Source organism: Athene noctua, chromosome 9, assembly GCF_965140245.1.
Source record: "Athene noctua chromosome 9, bAthNoc1.hap1.1, whole genome shotgun sequence".
NCBI lineage: Eukaryota > Metazoa > Chordata > Aves > Strigiformes > Strigidae > Athene > Athene noctua.
In genome coordinates this window covers 25,757,715-25,777,668 of record NC_134045.1, presented here as the reverse complement: position 1 = coordinate 25,777,668, position 19,954 = coordinate 25,757,715, and the positions used below count along the sequence as shown (strand labels likewise).

Below are 19,954 nucleotides of genomic sequence, written 5' to 3'. Positions count from 1 at the left end.
AACTGGGCCATCACCATCATCTTCACCACGGCAACACAAATCGGCGATGACCAAACTGGGCTGTCACCATCACCATCACCAGCTGGTGATGACCAAACTGGGCCATCACCATCATTAATTGATGACCAAAAACGACCATCACAAAAATCAACGTTGACAATGACCAAACTGGGCCATCACAAAAATCAACTGATGATAACCAAACTGGGCCATCACCATCACCAGTTGGTGATGACCAAACGGGGCTGTCACCATCACCATCACAAACTGGTGATGACCAAACCGGGCCATCACCATCACCAGTTGATTATGACTAAACTGGGCCATCCTCATCACCACTCACCAGTTAGTGATGATCAAACTGGGCCATCACCAACTGGTGATGATCAAACTGGACCATCTCCATCACATTGGGCCTTTTATTCCCCCGGGGACAAGACACTCACGCCATGAGAAGGGTCTGGGGAAGAGACAGTGAGGAAGAAGAGATGCACGAGCATCTCCACCGTTGAGAAGCTCCACTGCTTTGCAAAAGATTGCAAAGCGACGGCAGCAGCACCAACGTCTTCCCGCAGCCGCTTTACAGAAGACACCGTGAAAGTGTACGGAGCATCCAAATGCCAATGAGAAATGTCATCGTGGGGGGGCTGCGGGGTAGGGAACACAACCAGGGACCATCATCCCACAAACACCACGCAGACAGGGCGTTTCTGTGAAAATATTGGAATATATTTGAAAAGATTAATCATGTATGATTTTACAGTACCACCCCATATTTTCATCTCATACTTTATTTAACAATATTAAAGAGGCACTTTAAAAGCACACATACAACATCATAAAACGGCGTTTCCTGCTCTCTCTCTCTGCTTCTCTGACAAAATATCAAAATAAAAACTTTTGACAGAACACATTGCACCCAAGGTAAATTACCTACAATATTTTTATACAATACAGAGAATTGTAAAGATACATATTAACAGAATAAAGCCTCTTTTTTTTTCTTTTAAATCTAAAACAAAACAAAAAATAATAATTGCAGGACAGACGCAAAGTACTCTGACTGTTCATATCACATCAGTGCATTACTTCACCTCCTTGACTTGGGAGTATTTCAATAGTATTTTTAATTATCTTCCATGTCCTCGTTTGCACCTGAGATTTCTTTCCGGATTCAAAAGTTCGGATGTATAACGTGCTCGTTTAACGTGACGTAACCTTTTCAACACTACGGAGTACCAGCATACAGGATTTTTTTTTTTTTTTCCCTAAAGTTGGATTTTTAATTTTTTTTTTTTTCCTGCCTCGTTATCTTTTACAGGTAACGGCTACTTCCTAATGGTTCCCTTTTATTATTTTTTCAATCAAGGAAGTCTGTATTCACATTACAAAAGAAGAATAGCACCAGTAACTGCATAGTAAAAAGCGGATACCTATATAGCCACTAACTCAATACAGTAAGATAGTTTAGAAGTGATACCGTTGAGGGCACTCGGACAGTACTGGTTCGGTGCGGTAAATTGGCACAGTTTTGTCGTTGCGCAAAAAACCCCCCCAAAAAACCTTCCCATAAACAAAAGGAAAACACACACGCGCGCGCGCGCACACACACACACACACACACACACACGAAACCCCCAACAACCCCCCAAAAAATCAGAGTTTGTCACACGTGTCAAGGTGCAGTTTGCTCGCGGTGGCGGCTCTCCTCTGGTTACATCGTCTACAGTGGTCAAAGAGTGGCAGCATCCTCTGAAGGGCCCCGACAGCCCCGGCAGCCCCAGAGCTGGTTTGTGATTCTCTTGACGATGTAGAAACAAATTCATAGGGATGGCTGTCAAAATATAGGACACTCCATTCTTAATTTAATTTTTTTTTTTTTTTTTTAATTGTATCATCTCTTAGGCCAGCTCCCAATTAAATGAATTGTACGGGATTATTTGTGCAAAATCTTCAAAAAAAAAAATTTGCTTTCTACAGTGTACTGCACCTTATGAATAAGACGTCTACGGAATGAAGTTCATCTCTTCAAGTACTTTGTACAAAGATAACACAGACACAGACTCAAAAGGGTCTGAGATTTGCAAGTATCCTTATAACCTCAGCACTTCTGCAATAAAGCAATTGCTCTCGACGATTCAGTCTGCCCAAAGCGATTACAATTTCAGTTCATGAAAATCATCAGCAACATCAAAGTTCTAGCATTTGCATGATAAATCAGGTGAATTAAAGTAGATTAGTAGACACAAAGCAAACTATTTCACAGAGGCTGCAGTGCAAGTTCATTTAAGCTAGACAGAGAAATCATGCTACACAAACGAATTTAATGCTTTGATAATTTTTCCCTTGCAAACCCCATGAAAGCAGCTGAGGATCACCATAAGTCACTTCCATAAATTACTCTGAAGTATCTCTCCTTAAAGGAATTTTAAAGCTAGTTAATTTTTGCCCAAAGAGTTGGCTTAGCAGGTTGTTCTGGGACTCGGCGGTGCGGTAGCTGGCTGAGCCGGCCGGCTTGGCACCCCGGGCGACGCGTGGGCTGTGCAAGGAGCTGCGCGGGGACGGTGTTGGCCCCTTGGCCAACACTTGGTGGAGGCTCTTCCCCAGAATGGCCTTCCTGCGCCTCACATCTCCGTTGGCGTGACGGAGCTCCCCCTTCTTCTGGTTGTACGTGTCCAGGACCATCTTCTTCAGTTGGGTGCCCGTTCTGGGCTTGGGTACCAGTTTGTTGCAGTGCGTCTCCCTCCTCCTGGGGGAGAGGGCAGAGGTTTCGGCGTTGCTCCAGCCGGTGCGTTTGAGCTCACCGGTGCTCTCGCTCCTTCCCGGGCACGGGGTCCGGGCTTTTTTCTTTTTCCCATCTCCCTCCATGTTCTCCCGGGAGCCGGAGCTGCTCCGGTGACTCAAGGACTTGTGTTCTTTCCTTCTCTTGGGGTGAAGCTTGCTGGTGGCTTTGCTTGGCTCCACGTGGCCGTGTCTCACGGCGTTGCTGGCTGCCTCACCTCTGGGCTGGTGGCCAGTGGATTTGCTTGGGTTGCCACTTTGGTCCTTGGCGTTAGCGTTACTGTCCTTAGCCTCAGGCACAGCCTTCTCCCTCCCTGAGACGGGCTGCTGACCCTCCTCGGTGCTGCTGCCGGGGCTGCCCGCGCCAAGAGCAGCCTCACCGCTGGACTGGCTCCCCACGGTCTTCTTCTGAGGGACCAAATCTTTGGCAGCCCTGTTCAGCGTGGGCGATGCCATCTTGTCCTTCAGGGGCAGGGCCTGATGGGCAGCTTCTGGAGACGTGGCCTTAGATGCATTTTCCCAGGAAGAGGTGTCACTGGCACTGGGGTTGCCCCACCTGTGGGTCTCCTTGGTTGGTGGAGCCTCTGCCTGTGGGGAGGTAAGCTCTGACACTTTTTTGCCAAGCTGGAGAAATGGGATCCCATCCACAGCGTCGGTGGCTGCACTGGGGTTTTCCAGGACACTTGCTATATATTCATCTTTGTTGCCCATGCTTGTTCTTTTATGGGTATCGGCATAGCCACGTTTCTCAGTCAGGTGTAGAGGAGAGAGTTTTTGATCTGTGGCCTGGTTACATGCCAACCCAGCAAGGTCAACGGTAAACTCAGGCGAGTCCAAGAAAGGAAGTGGTTTCCCATCAAATGCTCCTTTCTCCAGCTCCTCGATGGACAGGGCAGCGATATGGCCGAGCTCCGGGCTGCTCGCCACAGCCTGTGGCAAAGATGGGGAGAGGCAGGGTGGTGGAGGCAGGGTGTCAAACTGGGATTTCTCCATCTCTGCCAGGAGGTCGGAGAAGTCACCCACCAGATCTTCTGTCTTCACGGAGGGTTGGGGTGCTCCCGGGTCGCCAGGTGCTGCAGGGAAGGGGTCGGTGGGAGCCTGCAGGCTGGGGCTTGCAGCCTCTAGCAGCTGAAGGTTACTAGCGTGGTCCAGGTGGACCGGTGAGGTGTGCGGGAGTGAGCTGCCGTGGTGAGCAACCTTCCTCTTCTTGCTTGGCGGCATGCCCTCCCGGAGAGAGCCGTCCTCTTTCACCCTCTCCCTGCCCTCCCTGGAGGCAGCGCCAGGCCTCATGACCCCTCTGAATTTGAAAGTTTTGTTGCTTCCTGCCAGGTGCTTCTCCATGTGCCGGTCGTACTGCTCTTTCTTGGAGAAGGTGTAGTTGCACATGCTGCAGATGAAGGACTTCTTGATAACGTGCATGACATCTGCGCAGAGCTCGCAGGCGTACAGGGTGGTGTGCTTGATCTCCTGCTCCTCCACTATGCCATGCTCCTGGCTGAGGTGGTTTCGAAGCTCTTTGGTCTCCTGGTAGAACATCGGACACTTGTGGCACAAGTAAATCTTCTGTAAACTGTGCACGACTAAGTGCCGCTGGAGCTTGAAGGGTTTGGGAAACTGTTTGCCACAGTGATGACAGTCCCTGGAAGGATCCTTGCAGTCCGGGTGCATGGGGACAGATTTTGGGGTGCCTTCGCTTTTTGCCATGTGCTCTGGAGACGGACTGGTGGATGTTTTAGAGGAGCTGGGTGCAGGTGGCTTCACTTTGACGTTGTTTTCCACGGGGTCTTTCATGGCCTTGGCCTCCTGCTCGAGGGGCAGCTCCTTGGGGCTCTTGCTCTCTCTGCTAATCACATGCTTGCTGCTGGGGTCGGCGTGCCGGGAGGACCTGCTGGGCTTCCGATACATGATGGTGTTGAGGAAGTGGGTGACAGCGGCGTTGTCCTCACCGAAGCAGGCTGGCAGGCCCATCACGGACTTCTGCGCTTGCCCCTTGCGAGCGAACTGGGTGGCGTGCTCCCGGAGATGCTCGTTGTACATCCAGACGTCGGAGATCTCCTTCAGGCACATCCCGCAAGCCCACAGACCGGCTTTGTTTTTGGCGTGCTTCTCCTTCAGATGGTCCCTCAGCTGCTCCCGGGAGCTGAATTTGCGCTGGACACACATGTAGCAGGTAGGTGGGGGGGAAGGGTTATGGGAGAGCTTGTGGAAGTCCAGCTCCCCTAACGTCAGGAACCACTGGAAGCAGACTTTGCATTTGTACTGCTTGTCTTTAGTCTTGATGGTTATCTCACTGCGGTTTTTCCCTGGTTTCCCATCCTCTAGCTTACTTCTGTGCTTGCTGTGCTGGCCTGGCTTTGGCTTGAAACTCACAGCGTTGTCCTCCCCATGGCCAGGAAGATCTTCGCAAGGGCCGAAGAAGCACATGTCTCTCATTTTCAGCTTTGCGTTCAGCATCTCGATATCGATGGTATGAAATTCAGGAGAGTCTGAATCTTCGTTGGCCTTGCCATCGTAGGGCTCCTCCGCCAGGTCGGGGGGCTCGGAGCTCGCTTCTCTGAGCGAGTTCTCATCCTCAAGGTCCATCAGAGGCTCAAACATGTCCTCAGCAGAGAGGCTTTCCCCCTCCTTCTCCAGACTCGCCCAGATGTTCAAGCTGGGGACGTTGTCCACTTGGCTGTTTTGGCACAAGAAAGTCAGCATGTTGTCTTCCAGGTCAATGTCCTCCTTCCCTTGATCAGTCTTCTCGTGGTCCAACCTCGGCGCAACGCTCTTAGATCCGCTGGGAACAGCCTCTCCGCTCTTCGCCTTGCTGCCGTGACACATGTTCAGCATTAAGGCATCGTCAACAGAGATGGTTTCGTATTCGCAAGGGTCCTCCCTGGTGACACAGAAAGAGTTGGTTTCGCTGAGGTCAGAAGCTAAACGGATCGTGAAGAGGTCGATGGCACTCGCTGGCTGGAGGTTCACCTCGCTGACGGGCTTGGGTTTCTTGCTGCGCTTCCCATACACCCGTGTGCACTTTCTCCGGACAAACTGGTCGTCCCGGGGGAACAGTTGGGAGAACGTGGAGTCATCATCAAACAAGCTCTGGAGGTCCGAGACGGCCGCGCTCTCCAGGCAGTGCTCTCTGCCCGGGGGCACGTCTGCCTTCGCCCACCGCTGTGGCTCTGCAGGAGGAGGGCTGGACCCCGGCGCGGTCTGCAGAGCCTCTTGCCCAGGAAGCTTTTGGGTCATTTCTGAATCACACACCTCCGGTGTCAGACCCCCTTTGTCAGGAGCCGTGGGACCCTGTGGGGCACCGCTCCACTTCCCAGCGCCGCTGCCTGGACTGTCTCCTGTCTCAGCATCCCTCTCCTCTGCGCCATCAACACCACGATGCTGCTCTTTGCCTACCTTGCCCAATCCCTTCTCCACTTGCTTCACAAACCCGCTAACCCATTTTTTGCAAGCCTGTGTGTCTTCCACTCCATTTGGATCTTCCACCTCCCCGGGACAGCAGACTGTGCCCGTTACTGACTCCTTGCTGACCATCTCCGTTGAAGACACCATCCTGTCGCACAGGTCCTCCGCAAGCTCAGCTCCGCAAGGGGACTGTTTTGCTTTTTGAGAGTGCTGGGTTGAGTTGGATCTATTTTGCTCCTCTGTTGAGATGCAGCCACCTGGCTCATGCAAGCCCTCCATCATCCTGGGCAAACTGGAGCTGAGGACAGCACAGGGAGGACCTGCGCTCTTCTCCAGCTCACACGGACGATCGGGCTCATTTCTGCTGGGAAATACCTTGGCTTTCCTTCGTCTCACTTTCCTGTTTAGCTTCTTTTCAGAATTGCTGTTCACCTCTCCAGGATCTTTGCTTTGGCTCCTTCTGCCTTTTTCTCCCTTCCTAGCTTGCCGTCCCGAGTCCAGCTTCCCAGCCGTCGCCTCGCCTGCTCCCCTTGTCTCTGAGCGTGGTGCCTTTGCCTTCATCTCCCTCTGCAGAACACGTGTGCGGTGGAGCTCCTGGGACATCTCGAAGGAGATCACGCTGAGGTCGCTGAGCACTCTGCTGACCACTTCTTGCATCTGCGTGCTGGGCTCTTTCTCTAGATCTGGGCATATTTTCTTGGGGACGTGTTCAACGTCGGCGGTCGGCATCTGTGAGCTGCAGGTTTTGTCTTTGACCGAAGTCTTCAGGCTCCTCCTGGGCACCTTTTGGGCTGCTTTCGATGTCCTGTCTGCAGGAACTAAAGTGGATCTGGGCGTCTTGCTGGGCTGTGGTACACCACCATTCTTCACCTGGTGCTTGACAGCTTTGTGCCTGGTCAGGCCAGGCTTGGACCGGAAAGTGGCCGAACAAATGTCACAGGTCACCGGGAGCCCGTTTGGCTTCTTTTCTTTGTGAAGTTCATTTTGTGAAGGGTTTGGAGTCCTGTTAGGCGTGTTGCCCTCTCCTTGGCCCATACTGTTTAACACACAACCCCCAGCTTCTCCAGCCCTGTGGCTTTTGGGTTTCTCCCCCTTTAAACCTTTTCCTCCACTCTCTGTGCCTTTGGAAAGTCCAAGTCTCACCTCTGCCGCCTCTGAAAACTCATGGCCATTTAATTCAGCAGGACCAAGATCTCCAATCCTTGTAAGACCTCTGCTGACAGCAGCTGGCACCTGCTGAACAACAAAACCATTGGACAAAGGCTCCGGTTCACTTTGATGCTTATTTCCATCATCAGAGCAGCTTTCAGGCTTGTTCTCTTGATTTAGGTTTACTTCTCTTTCTCTGATCGGCAGAAGATCCGTTGTGGGCTGGGTTGGGTAATCTTGGGTTTCTGGAGGAGTGGAGTTAATGACTGTATCCGTGATGGTGCACGCTTGGTTTTCTTTAAACTGAGAATTTGACAGCACAGCATTGTCACTTTTGGGTATCTCTTTCCCAACACCCTTGTGGTTAAAAGGAGGCGAGCAGGGAAGAGGGCAGTCCTTCCCGTGCGCTTTCTGAGGACCGTCCATCTCCAAGGCAGAGCCCACCAGCCCATCAGCGTGCAGCAGAGCGCAGGCTCTCACCATCCCTTCTCTTTCAGGCGGTCCGTAGTTACTCAAAACGCCGTCAGGGAGGTGATGGGGATCGTCCTCGACCGCTTCCACTGGCACAGCCCCGCAGTGATGCAGCGGGAGAGGAAAGGTGGGTGCCCTCTTCCACGTCCCTTGCTCTACCAGGCTCACGGCGGGGTGATGGACGCGATGGCTGTTGGCCTCGGGAGGACATCTCTTCATGACGAATGAACTTGCTACGTTAAGCAGGGACACGCCGTATTTCTTCTCATCCGAGAGCTGAGTGCCGAAGCTGGGGACCTCTCTTCCCTCAGCCCCACTGCTCTGTAAGCATTTGGGGTGAGAAAAATCAGTTGGCAAGGGCAGGCTGGCCGGAGATTCTCCTGTGTAATGACAGCCATTCAGAGACGACTTCTTGCCATTTCCTTCTCTGGGAACCTTTGCGCTGACTGTGCCGGCTTTCGCCTCCGGCACCAAGCGGTGATCCTGGTGGAGATCCTCCTCGGAGGGAGGGGGGGGGCTGGCGGGACTCGTGGAAGCACTGCACAGGGGCTGCGCCCCCTGGCCCAGCTGATTCCTTTCCAGTCTCTCTGCTGCTGCACTGCCCAGAGTTTCTTTCTCAAGCAAATTACGGCTTAAATGGGATTGCTCATGTTTTTTAAATGCCAAGGTCGCTTTGTTTTTATCTTGCTCCTGCTCCTCCACGAGCTGATCAGCTTTCTTTCCTTGCCCTGGCAGTGGGGTCACCACTGTGTTTTTGAGTGGCGAGAGGTCATTACGCTCTCGGGAAACACCATCTGCATGGATATTAATGTCATTCGGCTCCGTGGGTTCATTTGCTAAGTGCTGCAGCTCCGTTACATTATTTTGCAGCTCCGGCTTTGCAAACGTGGATTGTTTTGCATGGTAAGAGCCCATTGTAGTGAATGACTCCAGCTGCTCGCATCCACCAGAGAAAAGCACAGCTTCTTTTGCTGGGGCAGCAATATTCTCCGTGTTGCCTTCGGTGGGGACGTTCCCTTCCCCTCGGGGAGGGCAGTATGTCCGATTTTCCCCTTCCAAGGCACCGCTGTTCTCCTCTTTCTGCTCTGGCTGGATGCGGGCGGTGGCGGGGGGGTGGCTGGGAGCAAGCAGCATGGGGAAGCATGGCATCAACAGCTCCTCCTCGTTGCTCTTCACTGTTCGGGCGACGAAGAGCTGGAGCTGCTGCAGAGGGTTGGCTGCTGTCTCCTGGGATGCCAACGGCTGTCGGGAGCCGCAGTCGCTCTCCTTGGGCAGACTCAGCATATCGAACAGCAGCCCTTTTTGCTTGCTGGCTTTGTCGCTGGGTCCGGGGGGTGGGTAGGTGGTGGAGCTTTTTCTCTCCTCCGTTTCTTCCACCAACACAGACCCATCACTATCCCCTTTGAAGTCCACGGTGCTTTTCACCATTTTGGGTGACTCGGGCTTGCTTAAGGGTCTTTCTTCTGTGTCTGAGACTTCTTTCATGTGAGGCGAAAAGGTGAGATCCAAGGCTGGGGTGGGACCTTGCTGAAAGCCAAATTCAGGTTTATGGTTTGGAAGATGCGCATCAAACTTCTCCAACTCTGCAGCATCAGTGAAGCTTTCAGGTGCTTTCCCTGGCACAGAGAAGCTCTCGGCACCACGCTGGGTTGGCAGGGGATCTTTGGGTGCTTCAGCTGCCTCCAGGTTCTTGGGGAACACGGAGTCAGTGACAACTGGAGGGCTTTTTGTCACGGGGTCTGTGTAGATGGGAGCCTCTGTTTGGTCTGGTGTGCATGAACCTGGTAGACTTTTGGAGGAAGACGCATTTTCCATCTTTCCAGGGTCACTTTCCTTAGTGGCTGCAGCTCCCTGGAGCTGCTCACTGCTGTCTTTGGAGGAGAAATGGTCCACGGCAAGCGTGGCTGGTGTGTGAATCCCTGCCTCCAGTGAGCCCAGCTCCACCGAGCAGGGCCAGGGCTCCCTGGGTCTCTCATAGTCCCCACGGGCACTCGTGATGACTGGCTTCTCACCTCCCAGCCTCTCCCCAACACAGAGGCTTGAACTGCTCAGCTCATCTGCCAAAAATAGTCCTTTCTCATGGCCCGTCTCTTGCTCGACCGGCAGCGATGGGAACTGCTCGGCCGCCTGTCCTCGCAGGTGGGCAGTGACGTGTTGCTCGGGCTTCTGAAGGGTGACGGGTGCCTCGTTATCCAGCTTACTGGTTTGCAGTTGACTTTCCAGCTCTGTGACTAATCGCTTGATCTCCAGCTCATCGTCCGATATGTTGTTCATAAAAGTCACATTATAATCCGTTATCCTGTCTGGCAGCGGCAGGGAGAGTTGACTGGTGGGGACAGGGCCTTCCTCGGGGAATTTTTTGGCTAGTGGCTTCTCCACTGAAAGGCTGTGGAACTGAGTCATGTCTTCTGGAAGCATTGGAGCCACCTCCTCCATGAGGGACCAGTCTTTCTCTGGCATGAACGGTGGATACGGTTGCTCGAAGGGCAGCGACTTGCTAGGGGGATTGCCAGGACAGGTGAACGTTGTCACATAACCATCCTTGCTCTCAGAAACGCTCTCGTACAGCGGCGGATCGAACTCGGTGACGGGAAGCTCTCCAAATATTGAAGAGGAATCGAAGCTGAGAGGGGAAGAGACCTTGCCTTGTGGCGTTTCTGTGGTGTAGGGGGAGATGCTGGCGTGTTTCTGCTCAAAGGAGCTGGCGTTGATCTCATCCCGGCATAAGTACATGTCATCCATGTGTGAGGAGCCCAAGGCTGGGGGCTTTGAGAAGAGGTTGTCATCATAGTGACCGGGAAGGCCTTTGGGGTCGAAAAACGCGTTGTTGGTGCTGACGTACGGATCGGGCGCCTTGGCAGTGAGCATCATCCCCACTGCATCCCCCCCGTACGGGGCAACTGGCGCGGGATAGTCCTTCCGACCATCACAGAGCCCATGTGCCTTCAAGTATTTGATGCCCGTTTCCGAGTAGGCAGCGCTCATGTTGCCAGGACTAGCTTTGTTACCGCTGTGGGATGGGGCAATTAGTTCTTCTGCATGGTACTTCAGCCCATCGCTCGTGAAAGGGGCAAACTGATGCCTCTGGTTGACCATGGTCAGCTTGGGTGAGTCCTGAGGCTCCAGGGCGGGTTCTCCTGCCTCATCCGTGTGCTTTGCTGCTCCTTTGGGCTCTTCTGCCCCCTCCTTACAGGAGAGTCCGAGGGGGCTGCTGCCTGAGGCACTCGTGCTGGGCAGCTGCCTCTGCTGGAGCTGCGGTAACGGCTCCTCCTTCGCAGAGTCCATCTCAGCAACTTCTGCTTCAGTACTCGGACCTGTCCTGGAGCCTGCTAGCAAAGGTTTGGCTGAGCCAAACCGCCTGCTCCCCCTGGGAAAGTCCTCTTTGCTCTTCTGGCTCTTCTTTGGGCTCCTGTCCTCGGGAAGGCTGAGCGGAGTCCTTGGCGCACGTGGCGGGCTGCCCGAGCGCTTCCTCCTCTGTGTGCCTCCCTTTTCCCTGCCCGAGCCGGTCCCATCAGCGTGGGGTGGGCTGGTGCCTGTCTCACTGGGCACGCTACCACTGTGGTTGCTGCTGGTGGACGACTGGCTGCTCTGTCTTCGGACTCTGGTGGCACAACCCTCCTTCTTGGCATCGTCCTGGCTTGGGACCCCCCCACGCTCCTGTGCCTCCCTTTTCTGATTGTCCCTTTTCCGGCTGTAGCTCCAGGCTGGGTCTTTCTCTTTGACTTTCTCACTTCTTCCTGGGCGTTTCTTGCTAAAGCTGTATTTGGTCCTCCCAATGAATCCCGTGCCACGCTTCTTCCTCCCCCGGAGCTTGCTGCACTCTGCCCCATCATCATCCGAGTCGGAGACGTAGTCGTACTCCCGAAACCTGCCCTCCTTGGCAGCTGGCATCAGCCTCTCGGTGACCTGGGGGAACTGTGCCTGCTTGCTGCTTTTCACCTGCAGTTTGTGGAGCTTGTTCTTCTGCTGCACGATCTTGTGAATGAGCTCCTTGCTCCACGTTCCGCTTCGGGGCTTCCGCTTCTTCATCTCCTTCATGGAGAACCGGGGCGGCTTGGAGCTCTTGGTGGCAACGCCTGGTCCCACCTCACTCTTCATCGGCGGCTCCTGGCTGAGCTTCCTGGGATGCTTTTGGCTGGAGGTGGACTTGGAGGAGTTGGTGGCTGGTGGGACACTGCTCTTCCTGCCCGCCCGCAGCCTGGCTGTCCTCTCTGCTCCCGCTGTCCTGGGATCTGGCTCCTGGGCTGCCAACCTCCGCGCTGCCCTCCCCTTGTGAAGATGCTGCTTTCCTGCCCCTCTCTTCACCTGCTCCCCACTTGGGTGGCCATCCTCATAAAAATAACTGGTCTTGGGCTGGCCCACTGCCTTCTCCTCTGCTGCTGCCTGCTTTGATTTGGTGTCTGAGGTCAGGGCTTCCTTCGCCTTGTGGGACATCCCACCGCTGGCTGCCTTCATGCCTGTCAGCTCCTCGTCGGCAAACACGTCTATGAAGCTGCTGTCGATCTCCGGGTTATCCGACTGGTACCCCAGGCCGTTGAGGGCTTCGGTGATCAGGCTGTCCAGCTTGGCGTCGTCGATGTCCAGGTCAGAGGCGGTAAGTGGCAGGGAGCTGGCGGCAAGGCCGTTGAAGAGGCCGCCCTTCAGAGCATCTTCCTTGCCCTCGTTTTTGCTTTCCCCATCCAGCAAGAAGTCATCGCTTTTGTTTAACGTCAAGAAATTCGCCTGGGGGTCTGGAGAGAGCCCCAGGCTGGAGGGCTTGGGGGGTTCTGTGGGGGGGAGCGCTTTCCGCCCCTCGGCTGCCCGGGGAGCATCCTTGCCCTCGCCCTGGGGAGCAGGATGGGAGGTGCAGAACTGGCGGTGCTGCAGGAAGGAGGAGAGGTTGCTGTAGTTCTGGTCGCATTGCTTGCAGGTCAGGAGCACGTCCAGCTGGTCCAGGCTGGCGCTGCTGAGTGAGCTGGCCAGCAAATGATGAGAGGAGTACGGCGGTGGAGGCTGCTCCCCATCCAGCCCATCTGCGCATCCCTTGGCCACCTCCAGGCCGGGTTTGTGGAACGGGCTCGCCGGGGTGCATTTCAGGAGGTTGTCGTCCTTCAGGGCATCGGGAGGGAAGTGGAAGGACTTGACGGAGTCCGAGGGGTGGTAATGAAGTGAGCTGGAGCTCAGGACGTCGGAAGGGTGGAAGGTTTTGTTGCTGTCCTTGGGGTGGCAGGGGTGCTGGAAGAAGGGTGAAGGGGTCAGCGCTCCGGACATCTGGCTGTCTTCGAAGCCGGGGTTGAGCGGGCTGCTGGACATGGGGGAGAGCGACGAGCAGGTGCTGCCACAGGTGGGGTTGGGGACAGGGGACGGCAACGGGGACTCGCAAGGGGAGGCAGCCACCAAGGCTGATGGCGGCAGGACCAGCGCTGGGCCCGACGAGCTCCTTGAGGGAGGAGGAGGACCTGCTTGACTCATGCTGTAGAAGAGGGCTTTGCTTCTCGAGTCGCAGGCAGGAGAGCCTGGCTCCTTCCCATTTTCAAAAGAGAAAGCACCCGTTGAGTTGGAGTCTCCCCTCTGGACCCCGAGGCTCTCTCCCGACAAGAGTTTTTTGCTGTGATACCCCGGAGAGTTACTTACGGGGGGCCCTTTCTGGGCTTTCCCACTCCCCTGCCACTCAGACGTGCCCAGGGGGAAGGGGAGCTTCTGGGTGGTGATCTGTCTTGACAGCTCTAGCCTGTTCTGACCGGGCATTGCAGAAGTGAGGTGTATTTGCTGCCAAGGCATCCTGGCATTTTTCTGCCTGTGCTGCCTCTGCTCGGGGCCAGACTGGCACTCGAATGAGAACTGGTTTCCAACAGGGTTTGAATAAGGTGCTGAATTCTGGTCCATGGGAGAAAATGCCTTAGTGGCACCTTCCCAAGCTTGCACAAGCCTGGGGTGGGTGGGTGCTGTAGTGGGAATGCTTGTCTCGAAAGGCACGGATCCTGTGCTGGCGCTGCCTGCGGGGGAACTGCAATAGGCTTTGCTCGGAAAGTGCACTTGGGAGAGAGAGTTTGGTGGCATGTTCCTTCTCAGAGGGCTGCTCTGGACCAGCAGCCGCGGGCTGGGGACACTGTCTTTCGCTGAGGCTTGCCTCTTACCGACTGGCTTTGGCATACTAGGCGAGTGTAAACTAGACGGAAAAACAGCTTGGTTTTCTTGGAAAGTGCTTGGGTTTTGGTCGATAGCACCAGACGACGAGAGAGCACCACTGGGGTCGGCGGGATGCTCGCTCCTACCCTTGCAGCACGGCAGGGGGCCGTGGTGCGGGGCCGGCAGCGGTGGCGGGTGCAGGAACGGCGGCGGCGGCGGCGGCGGGGCGGGCAAGGCGTACAGCCTGCCCTCGGGGGACACGCTCTCGTAGGAGCTGCCGCTCAGCACCTCATCTTGCCACTCTCTGGAGGACGAGTGGAAGGCGAAGGCGCCGTGAGCCAGCTGGCCGGCGGCGAGCCCCACGTCCAGGTACTCCTGACCCCCCGCATCACTGCGGTACGGCTCCTTCCCCGAGTCGTGCAGCAGCTGGAAGGGGTACTGGCACGGCAAAGCCCCCAAACCGTGGGCACCGGCTTTGCTGCCCTCGGGGAAAGAGCTGGGTTTCTGCACCGAGATCCCATAGCTAGCACCGGTAAAGCTCTTCTCCGGGGAAGGCCAGGAGTCGGCCCTGTTCGCCTGAAACTCTAAATAATGTAGCTGCCCATTGGTGCCGGGGCTCTTGAGGGGGATGCCAGTGGTGGGGGGCTGCCCTTTGGGGCCGTGGGGGGGAGCGGGCTGTGAGGTATAGTTGGCAGAGGTACGGCCGGCGGCGGGGTCGGGGAAGCAGCGGCCGAAGCCGAGGTCTTCTTGCCGGAGCTCGGCCTCGCGCTGGGGGATGCTGGGCACGTGGAAGCGGTAGCTGCCGGCCACGGGGCTGTGATTCGCCTCCGGCTTCTTCGGGGGGGTCACCTTCTGCTGGGGGTAGGCGATGCCGATGGTGGGGTTCGGCCGGGCGCCGGTGATGCTGAGCCGGTAGAGCTGGTGGTGGCCCCGTTCGCCCTTGCCCGAGCGCCGGCTGCGCTCGCGGGCTCGACCCTTCCCCGGGGGGGACTGGGGGCTGCCCTTGACCTCTCCCCAGGCGCCGTCGTTGCCGAACTTGGGTTTGCGGTGGAGGGATTTGAAGTCGATCTTTCCCGCTTGCTGGGGCCGGATCACGGCTTCCCGCTGGCTGTGGGGCTCCTTGTCCTTGGGGCCGGGGAAGGGGGACGTGCCCTCCCCGCCCAGCGCCCTCCCATCCTTCTCCCCGCAGCCTTCAAAGCCAAAGGCCTTGTCGGGGTCTTTGGGGCCGGCCTCAGTATCGCCGATGGTGTAAACATGCTGGGTCTCTCCAGTCATGATACCGAGGAGGGGGGAAAGGCTAGAAAGCCCCGTTTTCCCGTCCCGCTGCGAGCTGCTGTCCCTCCGTCACGGGCATGGTCCTCCGCCGACGGGCACCGGGGCAGTGAGCGGGTCAGCGGCTCCCCGGGGCCGGGGCGGCGCGGGGTCCCGAGCGCCGGAGGGGCTCTGCCGCATCGTTTCAGACCTAAAGAGGAGAAAAGAGAGACAGGGCGGCCATCAGCCGGGAAGGGGAAATCATTTTGGCCCCTTTTCTTGGCGCTGCGGTGGGGAGGGGGGTGGAGGAAGGGGAAGCGCAACCCTCCCTCCAGCTTTTGGCTCTTCAAAGGATGCTCCGAGCATTTCACCTTTGGCAAAAGCTGCTGAGGAAGGCACTTTTTTCCTCCCGGGGAAGCTATTTCTGGGTTACTTCTTCGCAACATAAGCAGAAAAAGACGACAGAAGAGCTCCACCTACGGATTAGCGGGAAGGGCTGTCAGGCTGGGCTGGGAGAGGCGTCCTGGGAAGGGCTTTCTGTCCCCGTGTCCCCGCTCCTGCGGCTGGAGGGACGATGAGGTCGGGATGTGCAGCAAAAAGCTTTTTGCTCCACCACGATTCCCTCCCCCAGAGCATCCCTTCGACCTCGCTGCCCCTCCACCAAACCGTAGCTCCGAAACCCCTGGAGAAAAGACCTGAACTTCTGCTGCTTCTGCCTTAACACCCCCCCGCAAACTGCCCTCGCAATTTTAGGTACCGAAGTTCGTGAAAACATTAAAACTAAATCCTGAATTTACTAGCTGATTTTACAAAAAGGGACCCTCAGGGCATTAGACATGAAGCGCGAGTCAAGCGCAGCCTTTTAAAAGGTACCACCAGGATTTTAGCCTCAGACACAGGTTGTATTAAAAAGAAGAGTAAACCCTTGTTTTAAAGAGTTTATTTAAAAAAAAAAAAAAAAAAAAAAAGCCCCATTGCAAACAGAAAGGGTCTCTTTCTCCCCCCTCACTAGAAATGCCTCTTGACTGTCTGCCGCAGGGGGCAGAGGCATGATACTGCTGGGAGCTGGGAGGGGATGACCTGGCTGTACATAAGCGTGAAATTCAGCCTATTCGTCTTCTCCTGGGTGTAATTCTTACAACTCCCCAGCCCCACTCAGGGTCCACCCCGCGCAGCACGGCCTCGCCACCCCTGCCCAGCAGCGACTGGAGCAGAAAATGAGAATATCAGCGAGAAAAGGAGAGCGACCTGCATCTAGCGGGGGTCTCTCAGCTCACACGTGGTGCTCCGGGTGCGCGCGGCAGCCGGGGTGAGCTCCCGGCACGGATGCATTAATTATTATTAGTGTGTATATAGAGAGGGAGGGGGGGCACGGCTGCACCCCCCTGCTCCTTCTGCAGAGACACTGCGAGCCCTCGCGGGGAGGGGAAGGCAACGCAGCCGGGGCAGCGCCCAGGGGGGGCTCCCTGGGGTCCCCCCTTCTGATTTGAGCTGCTGGGCTCGAATTCCTCCACAATTTCACACCCCGCTAAGTGAAATGGATCCCGGGCTGATACGGCCGGGCCCTATCGTGCTCGCTCCCCACGTGCTGGCCAAAGCTCACACGCGGCCCTTTGGCACGCAGGGGTTTTGCTTGCAAAACAATGCGCCGCTTATGCCGCTTCCAGCCACAACTGCGAAGCCTGTTTGCTGCTGTTTAAATTTGCAAAGGCTCCTTGCCAAGATAAAATACCCAAGGCCAGCGCTTGCTACATTATCACAGTCGTGCTCTTTCAGCCACATAAAGGAGCCCTTTTTTTTTTTTTCTTTTTTTTTTTTTTTTTTTTGAAGGAAAGGCTCGTTTGCGTGCCTGTAAAGCTGCAGGATTTGCATGGCAAGGGCTGGGGTTTGCTGGTGCATTAGTGCTGAGCGCCAGGAGAAACAAACGCCCCGCTCCCCGCGCTGGCAGGGCAAGGGAGATGGGGGAAGCAGAGCCGGTGGCACGTGGGACTGTCCCGCTGACGAACGGCATCCATGTGCTGTGCCGGGATTCCTGGCAGAGCCCAGCCAGGAGATGGGCATGAATTTATCCCACGCAAATGACAGACGGTGCGTGGGGGACAAGGGCAAAGTGTAAATTAAGGCTTTGTTCCCCAAAACCCTGATGCCTGTCCTTATACCGGGGCTTGGGGGTCTCCCTGCCCGGCGTGGGGGTCTGTCTGCAAGCACACAGCAGTCCTGGGAGCGGCATGGCGCAGAAATTTGGGGTCTCAGTGGGGCTCAGCCGGCGCTGCTGCCGATGGGGCATTCGGTAAGGAGGGCTGGGTGTGCTGATTTAAAGGCATCTTCCCCAGGCAGCTGCCTGCATCCTTCACTGGAGGGATTACAGGTCCAGCCCAAAGGTAGTTCCCCCCTTGCAGGATGGGCAACTCAGAATATAATGAAAATAGGGACCATCTAATCTGTTTTTTTACGGGCTCTCAACCCAATCTTTAGCCTGCCCCCAGGACCAGGCTCCTCTTTGGGTTGCTGCTGGCATTGCTGCTTGGGTTTTTATATTTCAGCTCCTGGAAGAGGAGGTGGGAAGGGATGGGATGGCGGCAAAGAGAGGTTATGCTTTAAAAAAACCACACAGGATCTTTATTACCAGGCTGCCTGGCCACAGGGAGAGCGATCCCTCCCTGCCGCTGTGTGCCCTGCTGGGTGCTTGGCCCTTTCACCCATCCCTGGAGCATCCTCCACACTGGGGCCAACGTGGGGTTGGCCTCCTGCAGCCCCGCTGTGCCTTGGGGACACAGGGACAAGCCCAGCAGCGACGGCAGGAGCCTGGCTGGCAAGGCAGAACTCAGCCTGCCGCTCCGCGGGGCAGGTCTCATCCTGCCGGGAGCCCCAACGTGCCAGTCGGGTTGTGATTTGCCACCCTGGCTCGCTGGCACCCGGAGCCAAGTGGCTCAGCTCCTCGCGCCTCGAGAGCTGGTCGTGCCCAGGGAGAGAGCTGAGGGTCCCCAGGGGCTGCCCGTGCTCTTTGGGCTCCTTCACACTTCCCAATCTTCCCCTCAGCACTTATTCCTGCAGGGCTGTTCCAGCACGCAAGGCCTGGGGGACCGTGTCACCCCCCAGCCCTGACAGCATCTCCATCCCAGGAGAGAAGGGCTGTGAATCCCACCAGCAGCACGCCGGAGCTCTGCATCTCAGCTGGGACCACACCACGAAGACCAAGGCGACCGCCAGGTCCCCACTGAGGGCAGGGCAGCAGGAGATGAAGCATCTCCTCAGGGTAAAACCCTGCTCTGGTTGGAAACCGCAGCGAGAGGACAAAACAGTTGCGTGAAGAGCACCGAAAAAAAAAACCCAGACCCAACACCCAACAAGAAAACTCCACCAGCTGCTGAAGCAAAGCACAAAGGGCTGAAACGGTGGCACTGCCTGTGGAAAGGCACCAGCTCTGCTGAGCATCGCTCTGGGCAGAAGGAAAAACTCCTTCCCCGTGGTGGGGAACGGAGGGGTGGCCTCGCTGGGGGAGTGGGGAGAGCCGGGTTCAGTGCTCGGCTCGGCTTCTCCCTTGCACGACCTTGGGTAAGTCAGTTAATCACGGTGACTCAGCCCTCCATCTGTAAATCAGGCCCGATAATGCTTCCCCTCGCCTATCTGCTCTTTGTATCGTCTGTTGAGATTAGCAAGGCAGGGACTGTTCTTGCTATTTCTGTGTACACTGCCCAGTCCAGCAAAGCCCTGATGGGGCTGGGAGATGCGCAGGGCTGGGTGGAAGGGGCTCTGGTTGGGGTGGGGGTCCCGGGGCTGTGGCTCTGGTCAGGGTTTGGCACGGGTGAGCTCTCAGGCTGCTTGTGCAAGGTGAATAAACCCCCATCCCGAGATGGGGCTGCTCTTATCTGGGTGGGTACCGTGGCCGGAGGCACTGCGGTTTCAGCAACGGTGGCTCAGGGGTGGGCGTGGGAGTGGGTGGAAGGAAGAAAAATCAAGACACCGGCTGGGTCGCATCAGGGAGGAAAATTCCTTTTGCTGCAGCTGTTTCGGGGAAGATGGGTGGGGGGCATGTGGGGGTCCCACAGAGAAACCCCTCGGCTCTACAGGCTTTCACCAGCTCCACGAGATGCAGTGCTGACTCTGAACACGCTTTGGGTTTTTGTCCCAAAAAGGGGCATTTAACCACTGCCTCAAGGATTTAAATCCTACCCAGGTGGGTCGATCCTACCCAGCACAGCTTTGGCTGGGGCTGTGAAAAATCCCCTCCCCTTCCGAACTGGCTCCTTCTCAAAGCCCAGCACCTCTTTAAACTTTCTGCCTCTTGCAACCGGGCTACTGTGGGGCCAGAAAAGCAGCTGGGAAGGTCCCTGAGCATCCCTGCAGCTGGGGCTCGGGGGGGCTGGGGGCATCCCCCGAGCCCATCCGGGCTGAGGAGGAGAGCATCTGGCTCTCAAAAATAGCATCCGACCCTGCGCGGTCAGCTGGCCCGTACCTTGGCACCCTCCGCCGCTCAGCTACTGCCGGGACTCACTTTCACCTCCCATGAAATATGAATTTCTTGGCTGCAAAGGAAAGAGAAAAATATGTCAGGAATCTGTGTTTGGCTTGGCTGCCGGCACGGCGGCGCGCAGGGAGCACTCGGCCGCCAAAAGGAGGGGTTTCCACCCCAAAAACGCCCCGTCATGGCCACCACCAGCTGGGTCCCTGCGGGTGGGTGGCTTTGGCCAGGCGCGTGGTCAGAGGGTGCTGTGGGAGTGAGGAAACTGAGGCATGGGTGGAGATGGGGGTCCTGCCTCCCCCTCTCCTGCATCCCAGCTCCATCCCCTGC

The 19,954-nt window shown here is 56.3% G+C and overlaps 1 protein-coding gene across 1 annotated transcript; it reads right to left on the bottom strand.

Moving 5' to 3' along the window:
- Positions 1–774: 774 nt before the first annotated feature.
- ZNF469 (zinc finger protein 469) lies at positions 775–19,691 on the bottom strand. The gene is made up of 2 exons (XM_074913191.1): positions 19,619–19,691; positions 775–15,373 (listed from the first exon to the last, which is right to left on the bottom strand). Exon 2 carries the CDS (start codon positions 15,184–15,186, stop codon positions 2,398–2,400), a length of 12,789 nt encoding a protein of 4,262 aa, XP_074769292.1. The 5' UTR covers positions 15,187–15,373; positions 19,619–19,691; the 3' UTR covers positions 775–2,397.
- Between the last annotated feature and the right edge of the window lie 263 nt (positions 19,692–19,954).